Genomic DNA, 25496 nt, shown 5'->3' with positions numbered 1-25496 from the left:
CTAATCTCATCCCCTAAATATCTCATTGTTGTTCACATGGTTGGGGTCAGCATAAAAATATAAGTTTCCTGATGATAATTTTCTCAAATTTGCTTACTCACGCAGCAGGGTCAGATCACAGAATCACAGAATCACAGAATTGTCTAGGTTGGAAGAGACCTCAAGATCATCGAGTCCAACCTCTGACCTAACACTAACAAGTCCTCCACTAAACCATATCACTAAGTTCAACATCTAAACGTCTTTTAAAGACCTCCAGGGATGGTGACTCCACCACTTCCCTGATGCTACTGATTAGAATCCCAAGCTTTCTTCTTACCTTCCATTTGGTATAAAAAGTACTTCTGTTTTAGTGTATCTCCATTTTATTTCATTACATCTTGTGTTGCTTTTATTTTTCATCTTTATTATATTTTACGGTCCATAATAACCTGATAATTCAAAGCTCTTGGTGCTGTTTGAGCAAATTTCCTTTTACAACAGTTGTATTGTTCTCTCCACAAAATCCCAGCTATACATATTTCTTCTCTTGTTTGGTTATGCAAGTAGGTATATATTCTAGTCCTCCAAACTGTGATCCATCTTTTCAACTGTAGCTGTTTAGTAAGCAAAGTGTTTGCCACAGAGATACTTCTCTTTCCTTTTTTTTACTTCTCTTGTCTTTTCAAATTTTCTTTTTTCTTTACTTCTCTTTTATTTCTCTTTCCTTCTCTTGTCTTTTCAACTTCCTATTGTATTTTGGAACTTTTTTTTTTTTTTTTAAGAACAAAAAATAGAAAAAAATATATTATGAAGCATTTTTCCCCTCATTTTACCGAGCTGTATTATATCATATGCATGGATTCATCAAATATATATAAACCATCCCTCTACCAATGTTACCTGTGAAACTTTACTACATAATCTGTTTATTGTTGATGACATGAGCTAAGCATCATGCAGTGGAGATGTTTGTGAAATACATACATTGTTCTTTGTTTAACCTTTTTTGTTTTTAATCTTCAACCTATGTGGAAATTATCTTCTTACTAGGATGATAAAGAAAGCCCGTTTGGTCTAATTTATATGTAAAAGAATATTTTTTCATTGTTGTTCATTTTGTACATCTTACATCATGGTTTTTTTTTTGTTTTGTTTTGTTTTTTGTATAGCATTTATATTGGTTACTTTGGCTTATCTGTGTGATTTTCTTTTATATATGCTTTACTTGCTAAAATGTGCTGTCTCACCTGTGCCAAAACTATTTTTGTTTTACCTAATGTAAAACCACACTTACATTGTAAATTGCCAGTAAGAAATGCATGAAAAGTCTTTTTCTTACATAAAGGCAACTGTAAGGATAATGGTGTTGCCAAGTGACATGATTTTATCCTAAAATTAGAAATCTTCTTAAAACTACCTTGTGACTGAATTAGTTCTGCTGTTTGCCATGCAGTGTTTTGTCCTTTTCCACCACTAGAATTATTTACAGAATTGGAGATTCATGTTCATCTAGTTAGTGCATATCCCATCTCACTATAAAATTTGAAAGCAAAAGTTAAGTGAGCTCTTGCAGACTCCATTTCCTGCACCTGAAGGAAGCTGTTGAGACTGAGGGGTACATGATACGTGACTAGAGAATGATGGTACATGACTTTCTGAGAAGCAGCAGAAAAATGCAGTTCAATTAACTAGGTGGGAAGGGGAGAATAGATAATGGAAAAACTTGTAACAAGGAAGTCACAGAAGTACAATAAGCAAAGTGAAGGGGTCCAAAGAAGAGGAAGAGGTGGCAGAGCAGTGTCCATAGGAGTGTGAGAAGCAGGACATACAGTGTAGGACAGTCATCAGAGAGAAGAGCAAAATAATGCTGTTGAAAATGAAGGAAAAACTAGGAAACAGTTCGTATGCCGTTTTTCTTCCAGAAAGCTTTAGGAATATTAAACTCATATTCTTTCCTGGTTTTTGTCCTTTTTGGTCCATTTTGTGATGTGGTATCTTATTTTCTTTGCTAGTGCAATCTGTTAGTCTTTTTGCTAAGGTGACATTTTAAATGGATCTGTATTTATTCCCTGTAGAAAATGTGAATTGCTGTTTTTGTGTGGCTGTGGCTGTGCAATATATGCCATGTAGGTCAACTGCCACAGAGAATTTGGCTTGGGCTTTGTCTCCACCCTGCAGGTGGCCGTGGCCAAGCGTGACAGTGCTGATTTGCACACCACTTTGAGGACAGTTACTGTTCTAGATCTTAAATGACTGAATATTAAGATGGTTCTGTAAGAGTAGTTCCTGCTAGCTGTTTCCCTTTATATAAGATGTTTGAACTCAACATACGTGGTACCTTCTGCACCTAAAGATGAATTTCTTTGTTTTCTACAGCCTTTTCTGTCTCTATTTGCTTTTGTTTCTTTGTCTTTTAGTTTTCTTACATTCCTCTAGAAACATGGGGGAAGACCACAGTGTAGTCTACGAAGGATAGACTAACTCATTCCAGAAAAGGAATTACAGTTTTGTATTTTTAGAATTGGTATTGGATCCACAATGACAAGAAGTGTACAAAAAGGTATATTAAGTGCTTTGGAAGGCCTGTGCAATAATATGTGGCATATCTGAGAGTAAAACTGGTTGGAGCAGAAGCAGTTTAGAACAAAGAAGGAAGAACCTCTGGCATCTGCAAGGCAGGCGGTTTGGAGTTTGATTATGGTCTTGCAGAGGAGTTGAAGTTGCACTTGTAACATCTGGATGATTTAGTTTCAGTGGACCATTCTTAAGGCTATAAAAAGTAGCATGAAAAGCATGAGCACACACAAAAAAAAAAAAAAAAAAGGAAAGGAAAAGAAAAGGGAGAAGCTAAACAATTTTTTCAGTCAGAATAACTGACAAAACAGGAAAAGGGAAGAATTCTAGGCCTGAGTTTTATATGGTTTTGTTGTTTGTTTTCAGAATGGCAAATTCTGTACTTGTGCTGTGTCACGCTGGATTGACTTCCTCAGATAATTGAAAGTTGTGGGTTTTTTTGAAAACTAGCATCTGTCCTAATGCAACATTTTCATAATGAAAGTTAATGAAAACTGACATATATATTGTTTTTTCTTCTGGAGCTGTTCAAATAAAAAGTTATGTTAAATATTTCAAAACCCTCTGCAGGCTTCAACTGGAAGAAACGGTTCTTGTCAAAGACTGTCTCATTACATACTGTGTCATGGTAAAAAGCTCAGGCAGGTGTGACCTCACCATGAAAGTAGACAATACTAGATTCTTTAGAAAAGATGCATGAACTAGTAGTAATGAAATATTTCAATTTCATCAAAATCTGTTAGGTGAAGATGGCCTTAAAATTTGAGGCATGAGAACTTACATTCTGTCTCTAAGTCAAGTTATTGTTCCCTGTTGTAAGTCTAGATACTGTCATCTACATATTAAATGTCAAACCCATTCTTAGAATCTGATGTTCTTATTTTGTTTTGTCAAGTTTTAGAGCGCATTTGGTGAGGAAAAAATGATTTCATTTGCAGTGTTGATGACATGAGATTTATTTATTTTTATTATGAGATGCACTTCTTGTTCATTATGCAGCAGAGAGAAGCTTCTCAGTCTATAGATGTATATACTGGGTATTTATATATATATATTATATAGCATATATATATGTATATATACTATATAATGTGCATTTGTGTATATATACCTATATATGCACTAAGATTTGTATTTTTCTTTCATACAAAAGTCGAGTTCTGTGTATGTCAAAATAGTTCTTCAATCTCAGTGCATGCTAACACACTTCAACATTTCATTCTGTGTTGAGCTATCCATGGATCTCAGTGAATATCAATTAAGACAAGGAAGTATTTACAGGGAAAAGAAACAACATACTGATTAATTCTCCTCTTACTTTACACTTGTTTTGCAGGCCAGACTTCAAAAAACATCAGTTCATCTCCAAGCATAGAGAGCTTGCCTGGAGGACGTGAATTTACAGGATCTCCACCTTTGTCTGCATCAAAAAAGGATTCATTTTTCAGTACAATCTCCCGTTCTCGTTCCCAAAGCAAGACTATGAGCAGAAAAGAGTCTGTGAGTTCTTTAACTTTTTAAACTATTTTAATGTCACACTGCATTACTTGTTAGAGCCAATCATTTCTCTCATTCATTAAGCACTTGTACTTGAAAATGTTTCCCTCAGCTCAAATTAACAGCAAAAGCAGAAATAAGCTATTTAAACTGTTTCTGTTGAGTAACATCTCCATTATGGATTCCATCCCATAATCCTACTTGAGCTGAAACTGTGAAAGTGCCTCATTCCTCTGAGAAAGAGGAAAGAACTCCTGTAAGTTACTTTGCTTTGTTAGACTTTTGGTTTAACCCTGAAGTTAATAAACAGTTCAGTGGGGAGCGTGAATGCTCAGCAGATCCAAACATGTCCATCTGTTATCCCTGAAATTCTTTAATACATACGAGATTTCCCAGTGTCTGTAGCATCTGTAGTCTGTAGTCACAGTTTTATTTCTCACACAGCCCTGACCTTCCTTTTGGCCACAAGACATTTTTTATTTAAACAGAATATTTTCATCCAAGAAAAGCAGGTTGAATTAATCATAGGTGTGTTCCAAAGAAATTCTCATCCAGTCAGTGATATTTTAGGAGCGCTAATTTAGTAAATCTCATATGCCTTGGAGCAGGAGGATTCTTGTTTATTTTACATAACCGTTCCCCATTGGCTTTCTGCTGATCAGAACCCAGCTAGCATAGACTGAAAAAGTTGTATTTTTTGCGAGATGAAGGCAGTTTTTTTTCTCTTCCATTTTTATCAATGTATATTCATATAACTTCCCTTTGATTTCAATAAAAATGAATTGTAATAGCAATATTCCTATAGTGCAGCATTCTTCAGGTATTCAGAAATCTTAGAAGCAGAGCTAAATTCAGTGCAAAAATTAATCTGAATATCTCATCATTTTTGTCCTTAAGCAGCAGAAACGTTATTAATAGTCACATTTTATTTTCAATTTGATACTTACAATGTTTTAATGAAATGCATAACTTTGCACAACTTTTTTTTCAGTTTTTATTCACTAAAAAAAAGGTTTAATTCTTGTTCTGCATTCTTCTTTGATACCTAAAGAAAAATTGTGCATTGTAGTTAGTTAAAAAGAAGCCTTAATTTTGGGTTGTATTCATTTAAGATACATCAGAATGAATTTAAAGCTAAAACCAACTCAATATCTTTCTGCTTGTCCTCAAGAGTTGAAGAAAAATGAATATACCAATATTACAATTCTCCTTTTATTCAGTTTAACAAGATCTAAATCCAAATTTTGTTTACAACTTTTATCCCAGGCAGGACTTAGGTTTTTTTGCACTTAAGTAGAGTTTAAGAATAATTCCTCCTCAGTTTTCTTATAGGAGACATAGAAGAATTTTTCATGATAACACTCAGAGTCAATTAGAGTCTATTAATGACCAATATATTTTCAGGTTAATAATTTCCCTTATTAGTGAACTTTTATTAATCTTTATCAAGGATTTTGAACAAAGGTGCTAATTGGAACACATTTGTAGTCCTTATGATAATTTTCAACAGTTTGGTGGTCATGATAATCTAAGATGAGCATTGATTTTTAAAGACATTGTTTGAACTGTGATAAACTTTACATTGTAGCTTTGAATGACTGAATGGCTAGGAAAGGTTTTAGGCTATCAAAATCTGTGTCTCCTTGTGTTTGTTTCTGACTGACTTTTGATATAGGAAAAAAAAAATAAATTATAGCAGCTCTGAGAAGAGAAGTTTTGTTTAAGTCTGTACTTTAATTCCTTAAGATTATGTTGTAGTTTTTATTTTCCTGTAAATTTCATGATCTCTAGTGTTCTATTTAAAGAAAACCCCAAAGAGTTCATCCTAACCTCCAGAAACAATTGCAGCAGAATTCTCCAGTCTTATGATTGCTTCCTTTATAGCTGTTTTATAAAGGAAAATAATAATAATAATAATAATAATAATAATAATAATAATAATAATAATAATAATAATTCATTCTATTTATAAAAACTGAACTGTTTTACATTTTTACATTTGTCTCTAGTAATCATAGAGATTGTATTACTAAGCATTGTGGAAATTACTTTTGTTGGAACATGGCCATGCATCTATCACTTTTTATAAAGATGCTTTTAAAAGCAGTCATTCTGTGTGTAATGGATGAAGGAGAATCCATTTCCCCTTCATCTTTGTAATTCTAATTAATGTCCTTCTCAAGGAAAAAGTAGGAATGGAATGCATACATAAAAATATGTCCTTCAACATGGAATTAAAAAAGGTGATTCCGACATACCAGAGGACATTCCTGTGGCATTGTCAAAGGATGAATGGGAATGTCATCATCACCTGTATCACAGGTCCAGTTCTGGACTCCCCCATATAAGAGAAATATAGACACACTGGAGGTTGTCCAACAAAGGGCCACAAAGGTGATGAAGGGACTGGAGTACTGCGTGGGTGACCAAGCACTGGAACAGGTTGCCCAGAGATGTTAAGTCTTCCTCATTGGAGATATTCAAAAGCTACATCGACATGGTCCTGTGCAACCAGCAGCAGATGGCCCTGTGTGGGTTAGACCAGCTGACCTCCAGAGGTCCCTTCCAACCTCAACCATTCAGTGATTTTGTGACAGGATAAAATGGAATGAGACTTGTCTAAATTCTTTCTTTCCTAAAGTCTGTCCAACGAGTTGGACTTTCTTTGGAAGAGTTATAATCATGATACTTAACTTGATTCATTGCCTCCAGGAACAGGATGTCTCCATTTCTCTTATTAAGGACTTAATAAGATATTAACATTTGTGTTATATTTAGTCTTCTGGATTTTTTTTTCTTCTCAAATCCAAAGATCAATTGAATGACATTTTTACTGCTGTTGACAGAAACAGATGTCCCCAGCTTTATTTAGTTAAGGAAGTGAATATATAGCCTCAGGGCTGAATGCACAATATCAGATCATATTTTGGCAACCGATGGCAGCCTGATGTTATTCACATTATTACTGAGAAGCATTAAGCTGTGTGCTAATGCGAGACCCTCCAAAAGTGTTTGAAAGTGTGTTTTGGTTTTTTTTGTGCTCAGCAGTGAAATACCTCTCTTCCTCCTTACTGCTTTCTGATAGGTTGCAATTTCTGGAGCCTCCTGACCATAAATAAGAATAGGAACATAGTAATTTATAATACAGTTCAGTGCCCATTATCTTCTGGCTGGGTCAGTCTAGCTGGAATAAAGCTCCAGAAAATTTCCACTCATAGCCTGCTTGCTGCCCCCTCACTTTCATCAGAGTTGGGAGACTGGGTACATTTGTGGGCCATTTATTTGTGATTATGTTATATTCACTACTCCAGCAAACAGCACGGACAGTCTCTTTTCATCAAACAGCAAAGCTGATTAGACCTTGCTTTTGTCAAATATGGTTGGCTGGTCTCGGTTTCTGGTAGAAAGTTTTGTAAATTGCTTTCAGCCATAGAGATGGGCCAGAGAGGGAACTTCAAGTCAAAAACTGCAACTGTTTTATAGAGATATTTTTAACCAAAAAGAAGATTTTCATTTAGATAAACTGTATATTTTAATAATTTCTAAATTAAAGGTCTCAAGTTAACAAAAATCAAATGATACCTTTGGAAAATGTGTTAATTAAAGAATTCCAAAGAAGGACACGTTTTTAAGGAAAATCTGGAGAAGTTTATTTTCTTTACTAAAACAGTTTACAAATGTGGTCAAACAGAATCCTCGTTTTTAGCAAAAAAAAAATCCTGAACAAGGTGTCATCCATTATGCTGGTTTTGATTGCACAGACTTTTTAATTAAATTAAATTTGACAACATATGCTATTGTCCCCACAAGCAGGTAGAAACAACTGTTACTGCCTGTGATTTACATTTCAGGTTTATCTGATTTGAAGTTAGTTATGAGTACACCTACAGATTAGAAAATTAATGGATGCCATCATTTTTAATTAAGTAGGCATCTGCTTTACTGATTTTGGAGCCTCGTTTAAGCATGCAAGCTTGACAGTTTTACTCAAGTAGAGGTAGGATAAGAAAATCAAAGGGATAATAAAAGAAACGCTAGAGAACCACACATAAAAACTCGTGCATGCAAAATTTCATTTGAAGAAGAGCATACCTTTTGTATGATGCATGGTACTCACCTTGGAGACATCTTGTATTCCCATATCTCTTTTCCTTGACTATTATTTTTTAAATCTCTTTAAAAGGCTTTAAGCAAAATATTTGTTAGTCCATACTTAATCATGATGAACATTTGTTCAAAAATGCAAATGCTATGATGAGATGTCTTTTTTTAGTTAAACATCATGAAGTGTGCTCTGAACACATAAGTGTGTACAACACCCAATTTCATGGTCAGTGTGTATCAGGCCTAAAGTTAAAGGCATGATGATTGTTTCTCAGTGCCTTAGGTTTAATGAACTTCGATGCCTTAACATTTTACTTCAATTAATGTTGTAGGGCACATGCTTTTTTTGTCTTTTGTTTTGACGTGAGAAAACAATTCTGACACATTAAAATTATAACTTAGTACTTAAGTTCATCTAATTTTAGAGATGGGTGAAAAGAATAGTAAACCTGAGGTGCTGCCATGTCACGTGAGCACAGTTCGTAGAAAAACCTCTGAGATACTTTGGAAGTATGATGCTTTTCTCAGTTTCCTTCCTCAGGCACCCACAACGTGCTGTGACTCAAATAAAAGAGCTGAAAACAATGCAAGGGAAAATAAGCTGCCTTTTAAAGTTTTTCATTAGAAATAACTTGCAAGTTTCATATAATTTAGGAAAAAGACAGCTGTATGCATGAGTGGCAGCTTTGAATTCTAATGCTCCGTATCTTTTTTGGAGTGATTCATTTCAGGGAAAAGAAACTGTACTGTGATAAAAGCAGAAAGTTAATTGCTTAGGAAAAAAAAAAAAAAAAGAGAGAGAGAGAGAGAGAGATGAATAAAAATCCAAGTGGCTCAGCAGTGCTTTTTTGTCATATTGTGAGCAATAAGTATGTATACAGAACAGATCTGCAGGGCCATTTGGAAGATTTTTTAAATGTCAGTGTAAACTGTTGTCTTTCTCTGGTACCAGAGATTCAGATACGTGCAGCTGAATTAGAGTTACCAGTAACTTCTGCATAGAAGCAAATTACAATTATATAATTGGAAAGAAGGCAGTAAGAGCTTTTTAAATTATTGGACAGCCCTGTATAACTGTCAAGGAAATTTTGAAAAATACCAAAATCTTGAATAACTTAGACTATAAACAACATCTAAAGAAGGATTAAAGTGACGTAGGAACCAAGAAACATGTACATTCACTCCTCAGCAATCATGTTACCAGCAGCACTGCAGGTACAAGAATTTGCTCTGTGCCTGCTCTTTCCATCCACTAATCATGAAGTTAATGTTTCATCATCGCAGTGACAGAGGGAAGCGCATCTGAGGATCTATACTGGTGGTTTGAGCTGCCCTTTTACTCCCTTTAAATGGAAATCTCTTCCCTTCATCTGCTCTTTTAAGATGACAGCACAAAACTACTGTCCAGTTCTGTGAAGATCTCTGAGATCTGTACTGAACTCTGTACTGAACTCTGAACAAAAGCATCAGCATCCCTCTAAATCAAACTATCGTTTTAGTTGTTTGGGCTTTTTTTGACTGGAAATGAATTGTGAAATGAATTGTAGGTATGCATTTAAATATAGAATAGCTTGATTCTTGTTTTGTCTGTTTGGTTAAATTAAATCTTTTCCTATAAAGAACAGAACTGGTACTTCTGTTCTTTTAACGTGGTATAAATGTTTATACTGGCTTCTTTTTATTGTCACTGCACAATCACTATACTTAAGATTTACCTTCCTTAAACTCAGAGTTCTAAAAGCCCTAAATAATAATATCCTAATCTGGCCTGTATCCTGAATCATGATAGGAGTCACATCAAAGGTCAAATACATCCAGCCTAATAGAGAAGGCTTTAGTAAGACTTCTTTGCATCTGATGCCTAAAAGAATTTTAACTGATGATGAGTTGTACAAAAGGTATACTGTAAATCCTTCATAAAGGATTGTGTGTTTGTTAAACTGTGTGTATATCAAAATACTTATTCAGAAAGCAAAACTAAGAAGCATAATTATGTATGTATATCCTACTTAATCGACTATTTCATTCAACCAAAAACTTCAGTAACCTAATATTGAAACATGGAATATGAATTTTATTCATTGCACAATATCTGTTTATTCATCATTCCATAGTTTCAGAGAGCTCTAAATTCAGAAAATGTTTTGCTTTTTTTCCGTCTGTTCACATTTCTCTAACGTTTGCCGTAGTGGGCCTATGCAGTCTTAAAGGCCAGATAGGCAGAAAGCCAGCCAGCTGTGATACCAACCGATAATGGAGGAAATGAAGTTCTCATTTGCTTATGTGTTTATTTATAGACATTTCCAAAATGCTTACAATCATTGCCATTTAAATTAATATCTCAGTTTTATTATTTATGCAGAAATACTGCAATATGATTATAAACAACATCACAGCAGCACTGACAGAAACCTTTCATCAGTATTTCTGTTCAAAGGGATAATTTCTATTTCCTTACAGCTCTTCCTGCTTTATTACCTATTCACTTATCAAGTGAAGTACTACAGATTTTCTTAGTTGTTCAGTGCCCACCCATCTACAATCGGTTATGCGAGTTTTGTTATATTCCATAGATCTTCCATCATTTTATGGGTCTTGTTCTTAAACTGTCTCTCTGCAGTCCCACAGGGCTGTGCCAGTAGTCACAAGTCCCTCAAGTTTTACATTTGCTTGAAAAAGAGTTTTCTTTCCATCCTCCCTTTCTTTGTCCCTAAGAGCTTTCACTGTTACATATGTTCAATTTCCTCCACCTTCTTGGTAAGGAGAGGATATCTGAGTATAGGAGTAGCATATTTTAGAGAGGAAAATATGCCCAGGTTAGATTAATACAAGTCCTGCTCATACACCAGCAATGCATGTGCTGGTTTCCAGCTCTGCAACAGTGAGGCTGGTGCACATGGAAGCTGCTTCAGTAAGACACTCACCATTGGAAGCTGCTTTGGGAAACATCCAAGCCAGTGGTCCTTTGCCACTAACATCTCCAGGTAAGGTGAAACATGGCACACTAAGCTGACTCCAACAGAGTGATCCTGGCAAATAGGCTTTGAATTGCTTAAGATGGAAATTCAACAGCAGGGCCTGGTGGTTAGAAGCTGTGAGCCAAAGTTTCAGCTAGTTTTGGGATTTTAATTGAAATTAAGTAGATCTGTCAGAGGGCATAAGAGATCCTCTGGGACTACATCTTCTGCTTTTTTTTTCCAAATGTCACTATATGTAGATATTTTAGCTTTGTTTTAAAATAAAATAAATCATATAAAGAAATAGTTATAAATCAACAATTAAATACATATTTTCCTTCAGTCACTAATCATTTTGGTGGAGATTATAATTTAATATTTTTATCATGCTGTCCCAATATGAGCTGTTGACTGGTCTGCTCCGTGTTAATATATTCCAAATTGATCCTCTTTTTCATAAAGCTACAGATACATAACGCGTTAAAATACATATATATATATTTCACACATCTTCAATTTTAAGGACAGTAAGAAATATGTATTTTTTCTTCCATTTGAGAACTGTGAGTCTCCTTGGGCAATGATAATTCTGCTGTTAGAAACTTGTTGGAAGAAAGAGTTCCTGACTATGCTGAATCAAAGTTGCATTGCTTTCAGGGTTTGGTTTTTTTTGGTTGGTTGGTTGATTGTTTTTTCTCTGTTTTATGTTTCTTTTTGAAGAACAGAAAGGCTGATCTATTCATTTACTTATTGTTACATTTATTTATCATTTAATCATTTACCGATAATTAGTTGTTTCTGTTTACATGCACAAAGCTTGGGGGAGCATTGTATGATGCCATGCCTTTCTGTGTTGTTAGTGAAAGCACATACAGAAAAGTCAGGATAGGACTACTGCCCAAAAACATATGCCTTTTCAGGTGGATGCCTTTTTGATTTCAATTTATTGGGAAATCTATCTTTATCTCATCCTAGTTGAACATCTCTATCTGTATTATAAAATTCCTTTCTTGTTTTTGATACTAACTTTCAATCAGAGCACTCTGAACAAAATAATCTGATATTGTTTTGCAGCATTGGTACATAACCTGATTTAAATTAGCTCCTAGCAGTCACACTGAATATTTTAGTGACCTTTCTTATGTCCTTCATTTCAGTTTCTTATTTTTCTCAGTCACATTTCCTCACCACCTTCTGACATATGTCGTCACTGAGATATCATCACTAAGGACTATGAAGTGACAGTTTGGTTTCAGGTTCTAAACTAAGCAATTCTGCTCCTGAACTTACTTTTTTGAGCAGAAGAGGATGCATCATGCCCTGAAGTGTTTCATCTTTGACGGCACTATGTTTTGATATAGAATTCTAGGATTACTTTTTACCCAATTCACTCGTGCTTGCTCTTATGACCCTTGATGAATTTGGAGACATACAGTACTGCCAGAGAACAAAGTTTCTGTGTTGGAAAGCAACAAGTCAAAGTAATGATCAAGGCAGACGAAAAAGGGGGGGAAAGGTATGCTTTCATTCATTTTGTATTTTCCTTAACCTCCTTTAATGTGGATAACTGCACCACCACTTCCTTCATTAATCTAACGGAGAATTTGTTTGTGCTTTAAGGAATGCATTAAAATAAGTATATAACTATCTGCAAATGTGCAGTGCTATTTATTATTCTCAGCACCTAAGTCTACTAGCAGTAGTGAAATTAAGAAAGAAGAAAAAAGGGGAAAGAAGGAAACATTCCCACTTAACCATGACCTGGACAGGCTGGAGAAGTGGGCCCACATGAACCTAATGAGGTTCAACAAGACCAAGTGCAATATAACAAAACTGCACCTGGGTCAGGGCAGTCCCAGACTAGGAGAAGATCACATAGAGAGCAGCCCTGCAGAGAAGGACTTGAGGGTTCTGGTGGACAAAAGGCTTGACATGAGCCAGCAGTGTGCGCTTGCAGCCCGGATGGCCAATTGTGTCCTGGGCTGCATCAAGAGGCATGGCCAGCGGGTCAAGGGAGGTGACCGTGGCCCTCTGCTCTGCCCTCATGAGCCCCCCACCTGCAGCACTGCATCCAGGTCTGGGGTCCCCAGCACAAGAAAGATGTGGGTCTGTTAGAGTGGGTCCAGAGGAGGACCATGAAGATGATCAGAGGGCTGGAGCACCTCTCCTGTGTAGAAGGGCTGAGAAAGCAGGGGATGTTCAGCCTGGAGAAGAGAAGGCTCCAGGGAGACCCCATTGCAGTACTTAAAAGGGTCTTATAAAAAGGGTGGAGAGGGACTCTTTAATTGGATAGAAAATGCTAGGACAAGGGGGAATGTTCTTAAACTAAAAGAGGAAAGATTTAGATTAGACATTAGGAAGAAATCCTTCACTGTAAAGCAGTTAAGGCACTGGAACAGGTTGCCCAGAGAAGCTGTGAATGAACACCTCCACGGAGGTGTTCAAGGCCAGGCTGGATGGGGCTTTGGCCAATGTGATCTAGTGGGTGGCATCCCTGCCCATGGCAGGTGGGTTGGAACTAGGTGATCTTTAAGGTCCCTTCCAACCCAAGCCATTCTATGATTAAACTACACTTTACCATCCTGGTGTTATGCAGTCTGGAATGAGTTAAAACAGTGTAAAATAAGAACATAATTCAAGTTCACCATGAATGCAGTACATAGAAATAAAATATATACGATTTATCTGAGAATATTGTGCTTAAAATGTTGAATGTTGTTGAAAATGTACTCAAAATAATGAAAAATAGCAGTAGTAAAGATGTGAAAAATACTTAAGTAAGGTGTATTTGGATATATATTAATAATGGGGTTACTTCAACTCATACGGAAACAGACAAAAATAGAGAGGTAATGGTTCATCACAGGAAATTAGTATATAACCTCTACTTCCGCAGGAATTAATACCTGAAAGCAGTATCTGAAGTCCTTTGTGTTCTCCCACACAATTCAGAAGTAACAAAATTCTCAAAGTAAAAGTGACAACATGCACTGACAATATACATCTGTGACATCCTTGGTGAATTTCATCAAGCAAAAGCAATTGTGCTCACATCTAATCATTTCATAGCTACTTCCACACAGAAGAAGCTTTCTCTAGACATCTGCAAAGCGAAATGCCTCTTCAAAAGTCTACTAAAAATTCTTCCTTTCCATTGGCAACAGTTTGGTTGCTAACATGCTGAAGCCATGTCTGTAAGACTGACTAATATTGCCATATTGTTTCCATGTCCTCCCCATATGTGTGTCTGTAGCCATCTGTTGTCTCTTGGCTTGCACTGTTAAATCCTTTAGAGTAAGTTTTTTTTTTCCTTTCTGTTTTTATGGCGCCAAGGAGAGTGAGGTCTTGGTCTTGATGAGGGCCTGGGATTGATACAATTAAATAATAAATAAGTTAAATTAATAAATTAAATGTTCTTTAATGTCATTTATTGTTCAAAAACAGTAGTTTCTGGTTTAAATGTCAGCATATGCTGTAGAGTATTCTGTGGCTGGCATGGATCATAAAAAAAAATATCTGTGGGTGTCAACCAACATTCATCTGTCAGGGGTTCAAGATTAAGAAGTTAAATCTTGTATTTAGTTGCATTTAATTGTTAGATTCAAAAAATTAAAATGAAATAAATCCTCACAAAATGGAAACAATAACCACTACTTTTTTCTGTAGGGAAATTTGCATAAAAATAAATGAGATTCCATGCATCTGAATCTTGTTTAACATGTAAAACGTTACTGATATCCTAAGGCTGTACAACTTGTATATATTTTGTGAATAAGCACTTGTAAGTCTCTAAGCAAGTCTTTGGCTTTAGAATTTCCTTGTATCAATGTATTTTTTTTGCCATTGTTTTCCTCTAAATGATTCAAAACCTCATGAGAATTATTTTAAAATTTGCCCTTCAAACTTTCCAAGAGGTCAGGGGATGATTTTTTATGGCTCTTACTATGTATACTGAAGGAGTTGAAAATATAACAGGGCAAATTAATACAGGAAATATCCAAGGGCTATTAACTAATAAGAAAAGAAAACAACAACAAAACCCATTTCTAGTTCAAGAAATCTCTGATTCTCAAATCTTTGCATCCTCTGGGAGAGTATTCTGGCCAATACCACTACATGCTTGTATTATTATGTACTGTTTTCATTACACGTGATGCTACCCATCTTTGACCACCATCAAACAAGAAACTAGTAAAACTAGGCCTTTGTTCCAACACAATTCTGTCACTTTTTGCAGTGTATTTTTAATCACATTTTTGCTTAAGCACCTTACATACCTTTAAATAGTCTTGAAGGTAGTTTCTTTTCTGCTGCACTTGCCACTTGGTAGTACTGCCAAGCTGATCAACTTTCAGAGCCATTCATCTCTGAGATGAAAGGAATTTTGCCATTCTGAGTGTTCACAAATGAAGTATTGAGATATACATCATTGTAAGCCATTGATAACTGAGGGTTTCCTTTTCCTGGAGTTTCTGGAGTAAAACAGACAAAAATTCAATTTTTCTTTCACTTCCTGACCGGTAATACTGAAAATTTAATGTTAGTATGGAAGAAAGGCATTGCAGACCTGATTTCCTATATCTGTATTCCCTGTTTTCCAGCCCCTCTAGTTCTGTGTCTGTTCTCCCATCATGTATTGGGAGAAACTTGCTTAAACTGATAAAAACAAGGTTGAGGAAGAATGGCTTCTGCCAAAACTACAAGACCTTGGCTTGTGTAGAATGCTAAATTCCAGTGGCCTTAATCATTTTTGGAAAGATTATTGCAGCTTGTAAAGTGATGAGCTGTAAAAGGGTAGGATTACAATGTCGAAACTGTAAAACTTGCTGTAATCTGTTCTTGAAGGTGCTGACCACTTTTAGTTAGTCATAGCTGTTTTTCTGAAACAGTAAAATTTGATGAAAAACAGGGTATGGTAGAACCATCACTGATCTCATTATGAGTCTACTTAACTCGGGAGAGAAGGAAGGGTATAAAAAATTTATTTCCTGAGCTGTCTTTGTAAAGGTGAGAAGATAGATGATAGAAAAGGTAATAAAAAGGGAAGAGTGAGCTTTGGACAAATGGAGAGCACCAGAACTGTATAGGCACCAGAAATACATATATTTCAAAAAAAAAATAGCAAAGATATGGCAAATCATTAATCATAAAAGAATCAGTCTTCATGGCAAAAAGAAAAGGAGGTATAACAATGTAATCAAAGTTCTGGATACAGATAAGAAGAAAGAAAAGTATGAGAATCATATACGTAAATCACTTTTTTTTTTCAGATTCAGTCTTACCACAACAATGAAAATAGTTGGAGATGTGGATACGGAGGTAGTCGAATAGATTCTTGCTTTGACTAGAAACATAAATACTAGCCTACCTTATTTTGTTAGTGAGATATAAATCAATGTCACATCACAAATAACCTAGTTGCTTTTCATTCTCACATTTAATTTGTTATGGATCATCTGTAAGGCTCTAAATCATCAGGAATGTTGAAGATGTGAAAAAGTTTTTTGAGGACCCTGGGACTAAATTTTCAGAAAATATAGTTAAGATGTTTTACTGAAAAATAACATCATTAAATGTGCATAACTTGGTCTTGCACGTCTCACGCAGTGATTCTTTTGTTTGATTTGCTGCTTGATTTGGTTTTCTTCCTTATAATACAGCTTGCAATATTAGAAAATTGTGAGTTTATTAGGACATGTTGCTCAATAATTTGGCGATGATTTTTTGTTTTGATTAGTTATTTAGATGATTGATTGGTTTTTATTTTGTGGTCAGCCGGTTAACCTTTGAGAACTATGGCAGAATACGTCTGAATCACTGCTCACGTCTTTGTGGTACTGCATCTGTCCATTCAGCTGGAAGGTCGGTTTCTCAAGGAAGGAAGGATCATAATGGTTTTCTTTTAACTTATATTTGGTCAGTTCAAAGAGTTTGTAAGTCTCTGCTCATGCATAAGAGGGATCAAATCATCAATGCTACAAAATAAAAATGGTATCCAGGGAACTCACTGTTCCAGCACAGTGAAGCACTAAAGTTGGTGTTTACAGAATGGATCAGGGAATACTGTCTGGACAGGAATAGACAGCATCTGCAAAATACCAGTTATAAATCAGTTGTTTCATTTACTATTTCTAAAGAATTTGATTTTAGAATATTGAAAAAAATGTCTTTTTTTCTGAGGGGCTTTTTGGTTTTGCTGCTTACCTTTACAAAGCTGTAAAACATTCATAATTTGCAGAACAATTTTAGAAAGATCCTGTAAGCAGGTTAGATGTAGAAATGTTTATTAGAATTGTCTTCTGCTCAAACTGCTAATTGGAGCAGGACAATCACTAATATTGGATCAGGTCAGTGGCTTTGAATAGGAACTCTACCACTTCTGTGAGTAACCTCTTCCATTGCTGCACCACTCTCCTAAAGAAAAACATTTTCCTAATGACCGATTTGAACCTTCCAAGAGACAATTTTTGGCCTTCTGTGTCTTCTGCCACTGCTGAGAATTTGATTACATCATCGTTGTAACTCCTTGTAGTTGCAGGCTCCCAGTAATCCCCTTAACCTCCTGTTTGCCGTAGTAAGCCCAGCTCCCTCAGCCTGTCCTTCAGACCTGTAACCACCACAGTAGCCCTGCATTGGACCTACTCCAGTTTCTCCAGCGTCCTTGAGCTGATGGCCTAAAGTATTACTCAAGGCAAGGCCTCAAGAGCACTGAATAGAGGTGGATAGTGACTTTCCTGTATCTGCTGACCACACATTCCTCCTTAGGCAGCCCAGAGCACTATTTGCACTGCTTGTGAGGGTAGTGCTTTGTTAGTTCACATTCAACCCAGCAGCCACTGTAGCCTACGTAGCCTTTTCAACAGGCCTGAAACATAGCTAGTTCCTTTCCTGTCTATACTGCTGCATTGCTTTTTCTTCTCAGTTGCAGAATTTTGCACTTCTTTAAGTTTCTTAAACAGAAACCTCAGAAATGTTTCTTTTGCTTAGGCCTCCAGTGTCTCATGGTCTTTCTGAATTGCAGTTCTGACACCTCCCCGTTTTGCATCACCTGAAAATCTACTGAGTGTGCATTGTGCCCCCTCATGAGCTGTTGCTGAAGATACTAATCAGTATCTCTGTAGCAGTCCATGAGTTACTGTGCTCATTTCCAACCGCTAACTGGATGTAATGCCATTGACTTAACCATTTGAGCTTCGGTGGGGGCTGACCAATTTTCAGCCCATCTACAATGCTTTTGTCCAGTCCATTCTTCCTCGTGTTGTAAATGATTAAACTTTTGGAAATGTGTTAAAAGCCTAAATAAAGTCAAAGTGTATTGCATCCACTTCTCTCCCTTCATCCGCATGACCAGTCATTTCATCATAGCAGGTCAAGTGTGATTTGCACTTGGTAAATCCTTGTTGACTTCTCTTGATTATTCTCTTGTCCTTTGCGTGTTGGAAATTGTTTCCAAGAGGACATGCTCCATGAATTCCAGGACTAAGGTGAGGCAGTTTCTTAGATCCTCCTTCGCACTTTTCTTTAATATGAATGTAAAATTAACCTTTCTTCAGTCATCAAGGTTGTCCTGTAGTAGCAATGATTCTTCATGGATGATAGCAAGTTGTGTTACAATCACATCATCAGCTCTTTCAGCACCCATGTATGTATCTCATTTGATTCCATATATGTGAACACATTTGGCTTCTTTGTGTATTCATCAAATTATTGCTCTCCCACTCATAGCCATACCTTCCCAAGCTGAACATGCAGAGGTCTAGCAGCAGACTTGGCCTAAAAAGCTATAGGCAAAAATGGTATTGCTGCAGACTCTTCCATATCATCTGGCATTTTGTTATCTCCCCTAATAAGTAATAGATGGACATCTTCTTTGAACCTCCTTTTGCTGCTACCATACTTGTAAAATTCCTTCTTGTGACCCTTTAATGTCCCACATTAATTGTAGCTCCAGCTGGACTTTGTCCTTCCTAGTGTTGTTCCTGTGTCCAAGCAAATCTTGTGTGCTTGTCCTTTGTTTCCTGTCATTGTTTCCACACATGGGCTTTCCATTTCCACAATTTCCATTTCAATATATGCTTTTATCATTTTAGTTCATTAAGAAACTCCTTGCTCAGCCAAGTGGGCCTTCTGAATACCTTCTCCATAAGTGCTGCTTCTTCATGTATTTCTGGATTAGGTCCCTGTTCTATGGCAAATTAAACTTTTAGTCTTTTGCACTAGATTAGCAAGCCTGTTAACAAAGATGTTCTTCCCTGTCTTTGCCAGGTGCCTCTATTCTCTTTATAAATTGTCCTTCCTCATCAAATGAGGTGTCACAATTGAAGTAGGTGAAGCCCTGCTAGTGCCAGCAAATATATAGCCATATGTGTGGTCTGTTGGATATACCTCCTGCTAGCCAGGCTTTTCCCTTTTGCCACAGGATTAAAGAGAAAAGATAAATGGATTCTTGTCCCATTCACCCTTGCCCAAGAGCCCTACAGTCGCTTTTGAGGTAAAATGGTTTCATATCACTGCCTAATTGGTGTCTGCATGAAAAAGCAGAAAGAAATTAGAACATTGTGTTACCCCAAATAGTCTTAATGCAACACCACAAATTGACAGTCCAGGCAAGCAACAAGCCCTCCTAGGCAATGGGTCTGGCTGGCATACCCAAAGAAAGTCACCAACCACTCACTGCCACCGATTACTTTGTCTTGGAGGCTCTCTGATATGGTGTCCAGTCCTGTCCCTCTGAGGGAGCTTGTTCATCTCATCTGCTGCCTGGGCTCTGCACCATTGGCCAGCCTCCCTGCTGCCAGAAGTCACAAGCCTCCAGTTTCCATTCCCTTAGGAGTGCATGTCTTTTTCCCATTCCGTCAAGCCTCAGTTGCACCTTCCCTGCCAGTGGCATAAACTTTCGCACCTTGAAAGATCTTGTCAGTCTCCTCTTTGTCATTCCCAGTGCAGCAAAATGCACTAGCTGCTCCTCACCTACTGCAGCTACTCAAACACAGCAAACAGGGCTCCATATGCACAGAGGTTGGCACAGCACTGCAGGTGACGAGCCCAGCAAGGGCAGGAGTTATGTCGTGTCGCATGTCACCACCATTTGGGTGTTGTCTTCTTATGCAAACAGTACATCTGGGTCTCTTGTGTGTCAAATGCCAAGTTAACAGCCTTGCTTATTTGCTCATCCTGCTGGCAGCACTCCTTGGTGCCTTTCCTGAGGGTGCCAGATAAATAAGAAGCTCAAAGTGCATTCACTCAGCCTTTTGCAAGATTTCCCACTTGGCAAGAAACCTCTTGCACTGTCTGTGAGTTCCTGGCCACAGTGCCTTCCTTTGTAAGCACTGGGTATGCTGAAAGCTTCTGCAGCCCATGCTGGATTCCAAATGAGCTGAAGGAGTGGTGTACTCAGCACCAGTCTCCCATGCCAAAGGAAGGGGTACTCTTGTACAGTTGAAAAGGTTAGTTTTGTAATCTGCTCAAGTGGATTGAGCTGTCCAGAAACATTTAAAAATCAATTTACTGCTGTTGTGATCCATGAATAAGAAAAAACAGTGTGGGAAACATGAAAATTTAAATTATGTGAAATTATTTTTTTTTATTCAGGTGTAGGAGATAGTGGTTTTCCATTACTGACTAGTGTTTTTAGCAAATAGATTTTTTAATAGGAAAATACTCAAACACTGTTTCCTTTCTCCGTATTATAGCTAGATTTGTAGTGAACTGGCAATTTAAAAATTATGGTAGATTATTTCTTCCAATTGTTAGATTTCTATATGTAGTAGGAAAAGGTCTTCTGCAGGGACATTGCTTGAAGAGCTTGTATGGGCTGTGACAGAACTGCAGCCTTTAAATGAGGTTAGTCTTTCAGAACCCAGAAATTGCCAATATCAAATCAGTCCCTTTGAGGCTTAAATTGACAAGAGTATGAGGGTTTATTAACACAGAGAAATAATAAAGAAAAATAATATTTCTTTTATATTTAGCAGGCTATAGGCATGAGGAAAAAGTGCATAAGGAGAAAGTGATATTACTGGATCTTGCAAAATGCTACTGTTTTTTTCAATTGCGTTTGGATATATGCTGTATTACTGCTAAGTTTCCTTTTCTTGCCTCTGTGTCTCAGTTTGTGATAAAGATTAAGATCACTTGTATGTTTAAATCAAGATTGATTCAGGCTGATCAGTTTGGGAATTTTTTCATTTGAAATGTAATTCACACTTATGTTCAGCAATCCCCATCAAACAAGGGTATGATAAGACTGAAAGTCCTAAGAAAAAGAGCATGCTGAAATGCTGCTTTGCCTTTATATTTCTGAATTCAATTGCATTCTTAAATTAAACAAAACAAAATTGCTTGATACTCTGTGTTTAAGCTTTTTTCTTAAAAAGGTTTTTTTCTTAAAAAGTGATGACTTTCTCTGCCATATGGTCATTAAGTCAAGACTGGATGCAATTGTAAATAGCAAACAAAGGCATTAAAAGAGAGGTAGTTTCCATTGCATATACAGCTCTTGTAGCTTAAAGTGAGGCCTTAAAATCAAGAATCTGTTTTTAAAATTTGTATTTTAAATTACTCTTGATGTATCCTTATTAAACAAATTGATAATTCAAAGTAACTGTTTTACAGTATGTGAGCTGCAAATAGTTTTCACCTAAACAATGTATAAGAAGTTTTGTGTAATTGCAATTGCCTTGGCATAGAAGTGCAGGTTTTTAAAACAGGTAGAGCATGATGTGTGACTCAAATAAATATGCCAAAATTTATAATAGTAGTGCACCCTAGAAGTGTGGCATTAGATCTCATGAAATGTACACCTTAAAAGAAAAAGGAATTTTTCTGAGCTGTCAAAAGGATTGCTGTTAAAATTACTCTGCCAGAAGTGTGTATTTTTCTCCTTGATATTTTTTTTCAACTGTTGCTGTTGTACTGTTTTTCTGGAAAAGAAATAAGAACTCTTAACCTTTCATGGATAACGTAGGAGAACGTAAGCAGTTTTTTCTTAGATTCTTTAAATGAGAAAAAGGGTAGTGTTAAAAAGATTTAAACTTTAAGACCAAACCCTATTTCCATGAAATAACAAGACTTTTAAATTATTAAGTCTTTTAATAAATACATCTGGAGGTAATTCTTTTTATTTCCAAAATTTGCTGAAGAAACAAAGAATTTGAAGACATCTAAACATGTCAAGGGTTAGATTACCAATCTTACTGTATATCATAAAAAGGTGTTTGTTTGTTTAAAAATGCTAATAATGTTTTATTTGTAGGAAGAGGAATTGGAGGCCCAAATTTCATTTCTACAAGGACAGCTAAATGACTTGGAAGCCATGTGCAAATATTGTGCGAAGATGATGAACACACACCTTGGTAAGTGCAGTATCCTCTATTAGCCTGCTAATCTTTGCGAAGGCTCTTCTGATGTTTGTATTACAACTGAAATAATATTTATGTAGTACAGTGCATATTATTTTAGAAGTCATAACGAAAATTAAATTAATGTACCCAGTTGTTCTATCAGATTCTGCCAACCATGGTACCTTCATTCTGTCATACCTTTAAATTTGAGAGTGTGTTAGCCACTGATGATGCTAAGAAAAAATTAGAGGCGTTTTAGCACAGATGGTCTTTGTTCTTAAGATTTATTTTCTTGTAAGAGGCTTGCTAGAACTCACAGCTCATTTTGTAAGCCCGTTTGCAGTTCAGTAGTCCCAGAATGATACTTGGTGCATGTAGTGATAGCTGTATAAAATTCATATACTTTCATTAAATCTAACACCTGCATGGTCTATGCCGATCACCTTCTTTATGTAAAAATGTGCTACTGTAGGCAGACTACTTTGTAGTATTTTGCTTAGACCAGGAGAAATATATTAAGGTAGGAGTTCTATTAGGAAAATAATCAACAAAGATGCTAATCTGTAATTTGATTTATATGTTGCCAAGACAAATCAGAGAAAGTAAACAAAAAGCTTCAGTCAATTCAGTTATAAATATACTTAGCTAGGCTTTGATAAAAGCAGCATTTTTAAACTGTGTTGAACCAAAGTCCAAAAGTTACTATATTTAGTTATGTGCAGAAAGCACTGTTGTTAAGAAATCAAGGCACGACTGCAATAATTTTAAGATTTGTTTATAGCCTACAACATCACAGTCCAAGCAAAATAATTTGAAGTTGAGTGTTTCAGTGGGTAGAACTAAATATATGACACCTAAATTTACCAGATCAAAAATATCAGATGTGAAAGCCACGTTGTACTTGTATTTTCATTTTCTTTTATGTGAGTGTCTGTATAATTTTAGTAGCCACTGTTACGATCCTAGGAAAAGCTATAAATACTGTATTATTTGAAGTTTGGAATCACAGCCTTCAAAAGCCAAGTGTAAACCTCTAAGCCCAACAGGTTTATTCTGGTGTAGTGTATTGCTTCTGTGAGGGCATCTGGGCAGTGATGAGACTGGAGGCAAGCTCAAGGCATTATTTGCTACTGAAATAATGAGGGAAAGAACAGTGTATCAAGAAAAAAAGTTAAAGTTTCTTTCTTGGCCTACTTTTGGGGCCAGTATTCTCCCAAAAGCAGCATGGAGCTGTTTACTACCCATGAAGGACAGGACAAACAACCTCCTGTGCACCTCTGGCTGTGGGTGTGCACTGGGTGTACCAGCACTGCTTCCAGAGCCCTCCAGCCTAGTTTCTCCTAGTTCACTCCCTGAACTTCTTCACAGTATTCCTGCACATCTTGTCAACACCGTGGGCTCTTAACTTTATAAACTTGGGTTAGACTAATGCATTTAAATCCTGTAAAGATTAACAGTTATGCATGTGTCCTGATTTTAGCTAGGATAGAGTTAACTTTCCTCCTAGTAGCTGGTATGGTGTGTGACTTGGATTTAGGATGAGAGTAATGTTGTGGTGCTGAGATGGCACCAACATTCCCAGTTCTTGCTTTCATAGCAAACTGAAGAGTTTAGGTGTCTCCAGATGAGCTGTCAGATGACCCATGAGAAGGCAGAAATAGAACCACCATGGTATTAGCCCGTATGACCTGAAATCTGTCAGTCACATTCATCCTGGTGATCTGAGCAGCATGTGCCATCAGACTGCCCAAGAAAATGGATTCTCTGTAGCACCAGAGAGCACCCGCTGAGGATTATCTCCTGTATCCATCACTTCTCGGGGCTTGAGGGAATGGCAGCAAAATAAAACTCAGAAAATACGTGGTCATTTCTGGGTCAGAGGAAAGGTTAGCAAGGGCTGATGTTGCAACTAGTCCGGTACTCCTTCAGGTATCTCTTACCCATGAAAATGACTTCATTTCTGAGACAACAGAACAGATAATAATGAATTATATTGCTCCTCTTGTAATCTTTGGGACACTTAAGGATGTTATTTCTTCCTGTAAGGCTGAGTTTTTCTGATTTCATGACCCAGCCTTTGGCTCTTGCAGCTTTCTTGATAGCAAGATTGAAAATCCTCATGTATCTTAGCTATATAAAGTGATCAAATAATCTCTCAACAGTGTATTTACTTTGGGTTGCTTTTTACACCAGGTCATCTTTGTGGTCTTCCTTTCAATTTTTCAGGGTTTCCACATGTTTTTTGTAGTGTATTAATCAGATCACAATAACCTGTACTAGCAGTAGGCTCAGCAAAGTGGTCATTTAACAAAGGGAAGGTCATCTGTCTACTTTTACATAATATTCCTCTTTTTAAACATATTTAGTGCAGCATCACATTAGTGCACTTTGAGACAGTGGTAGGTTGAGGTGATAATCCACTATGACCTTTAAAATTTTGTGAATCACAGCTTTCTAAGCACAGTATTTTATCCTGTTGGCATAGTTAGAAAATGTTTATTTCCATATGTGTTCCTTGTATTTGATTATGTTAAAATTCATTTGTTGTTATTTGACTTTTTTTCAGTCTAAGTTCTACTTTTTAAATTCAATAAAGTTCTTATTGAAAACATTTTTAGATGGCTGTTTAAGGCAGTTTTTGCAAACTTCATTACTTGATTTATACTCTTTTTTTCCTGTATTGACTGCATTACATTTGCAGGTCACTGTTTAACAAAACAACATTAATTCTAGCTTATGAAATTGGATATCCAGTGACCATTCACCACAGAGCTATTCAATTTACACTATAAATTAGAACAATCAAACAATAGAATGTTCTTTCACTTACAAGAGGGATCTTGATGACAGTCAAGGACAGTTTCTTCATGACAGATATGTTGCATTATAGCACTGGTATAATCAAGATAACTATGAAGACATTTGTTCTGTTTTGAATCCCTAATAATTTATAGTCTATTTATATCAAATCCAGTTATACCAAGTGTATCTTTATATGATATCTTTTTAGAAAATAATTTTGTTTAATTAAAATCTCAGT

The 25496-nt window shown here is 36.4% G+C and overlaps 1 protein-coding gene across 5 annotated transcripts in view; it reads left to right on the top strand.

Annotated features, from left to right (window-relative positions):
- TBC1D5 (TBC1 domain family member 5) overlaps positions 1-25496 on the top strand; it is a 318698-nt gene that overhangs the window by 269479 nt on the left and 23723 nt on the right. For all 5 annotated transcript variants that reach the window (XM_082754395.1, XM_082754394.1, XM_082754396.1 and 2 more), the window contains 2 exons: positions 3893-4056; positions 22369-22468. In XM_082754395.1, the coding sequence (XP_082610521.1) occupies positions 3893-4056; positions 22369-22468 (264 nt within the window). The remainder of the gene's footprint in view (positions 1-3892; positions 4057-22368; positions 22469-25496) is intronic.

The sequence above is a fragment of the Aythya marila genome (genome assembly GCF_965140915.1).
Source record: "Aythya marila genome assembly, chromosome: 2".
NCBI classification, from domain to species: Eukaryota; Metazoa; Chordata; class Aves; order Anseriformes; family Anatidae; genus Aythya; species Aythya marila.
Note: the sequence above shows the minus strand (reverse complement) of the source record. Positions and strands in the feature narration are given on the sequence as shown.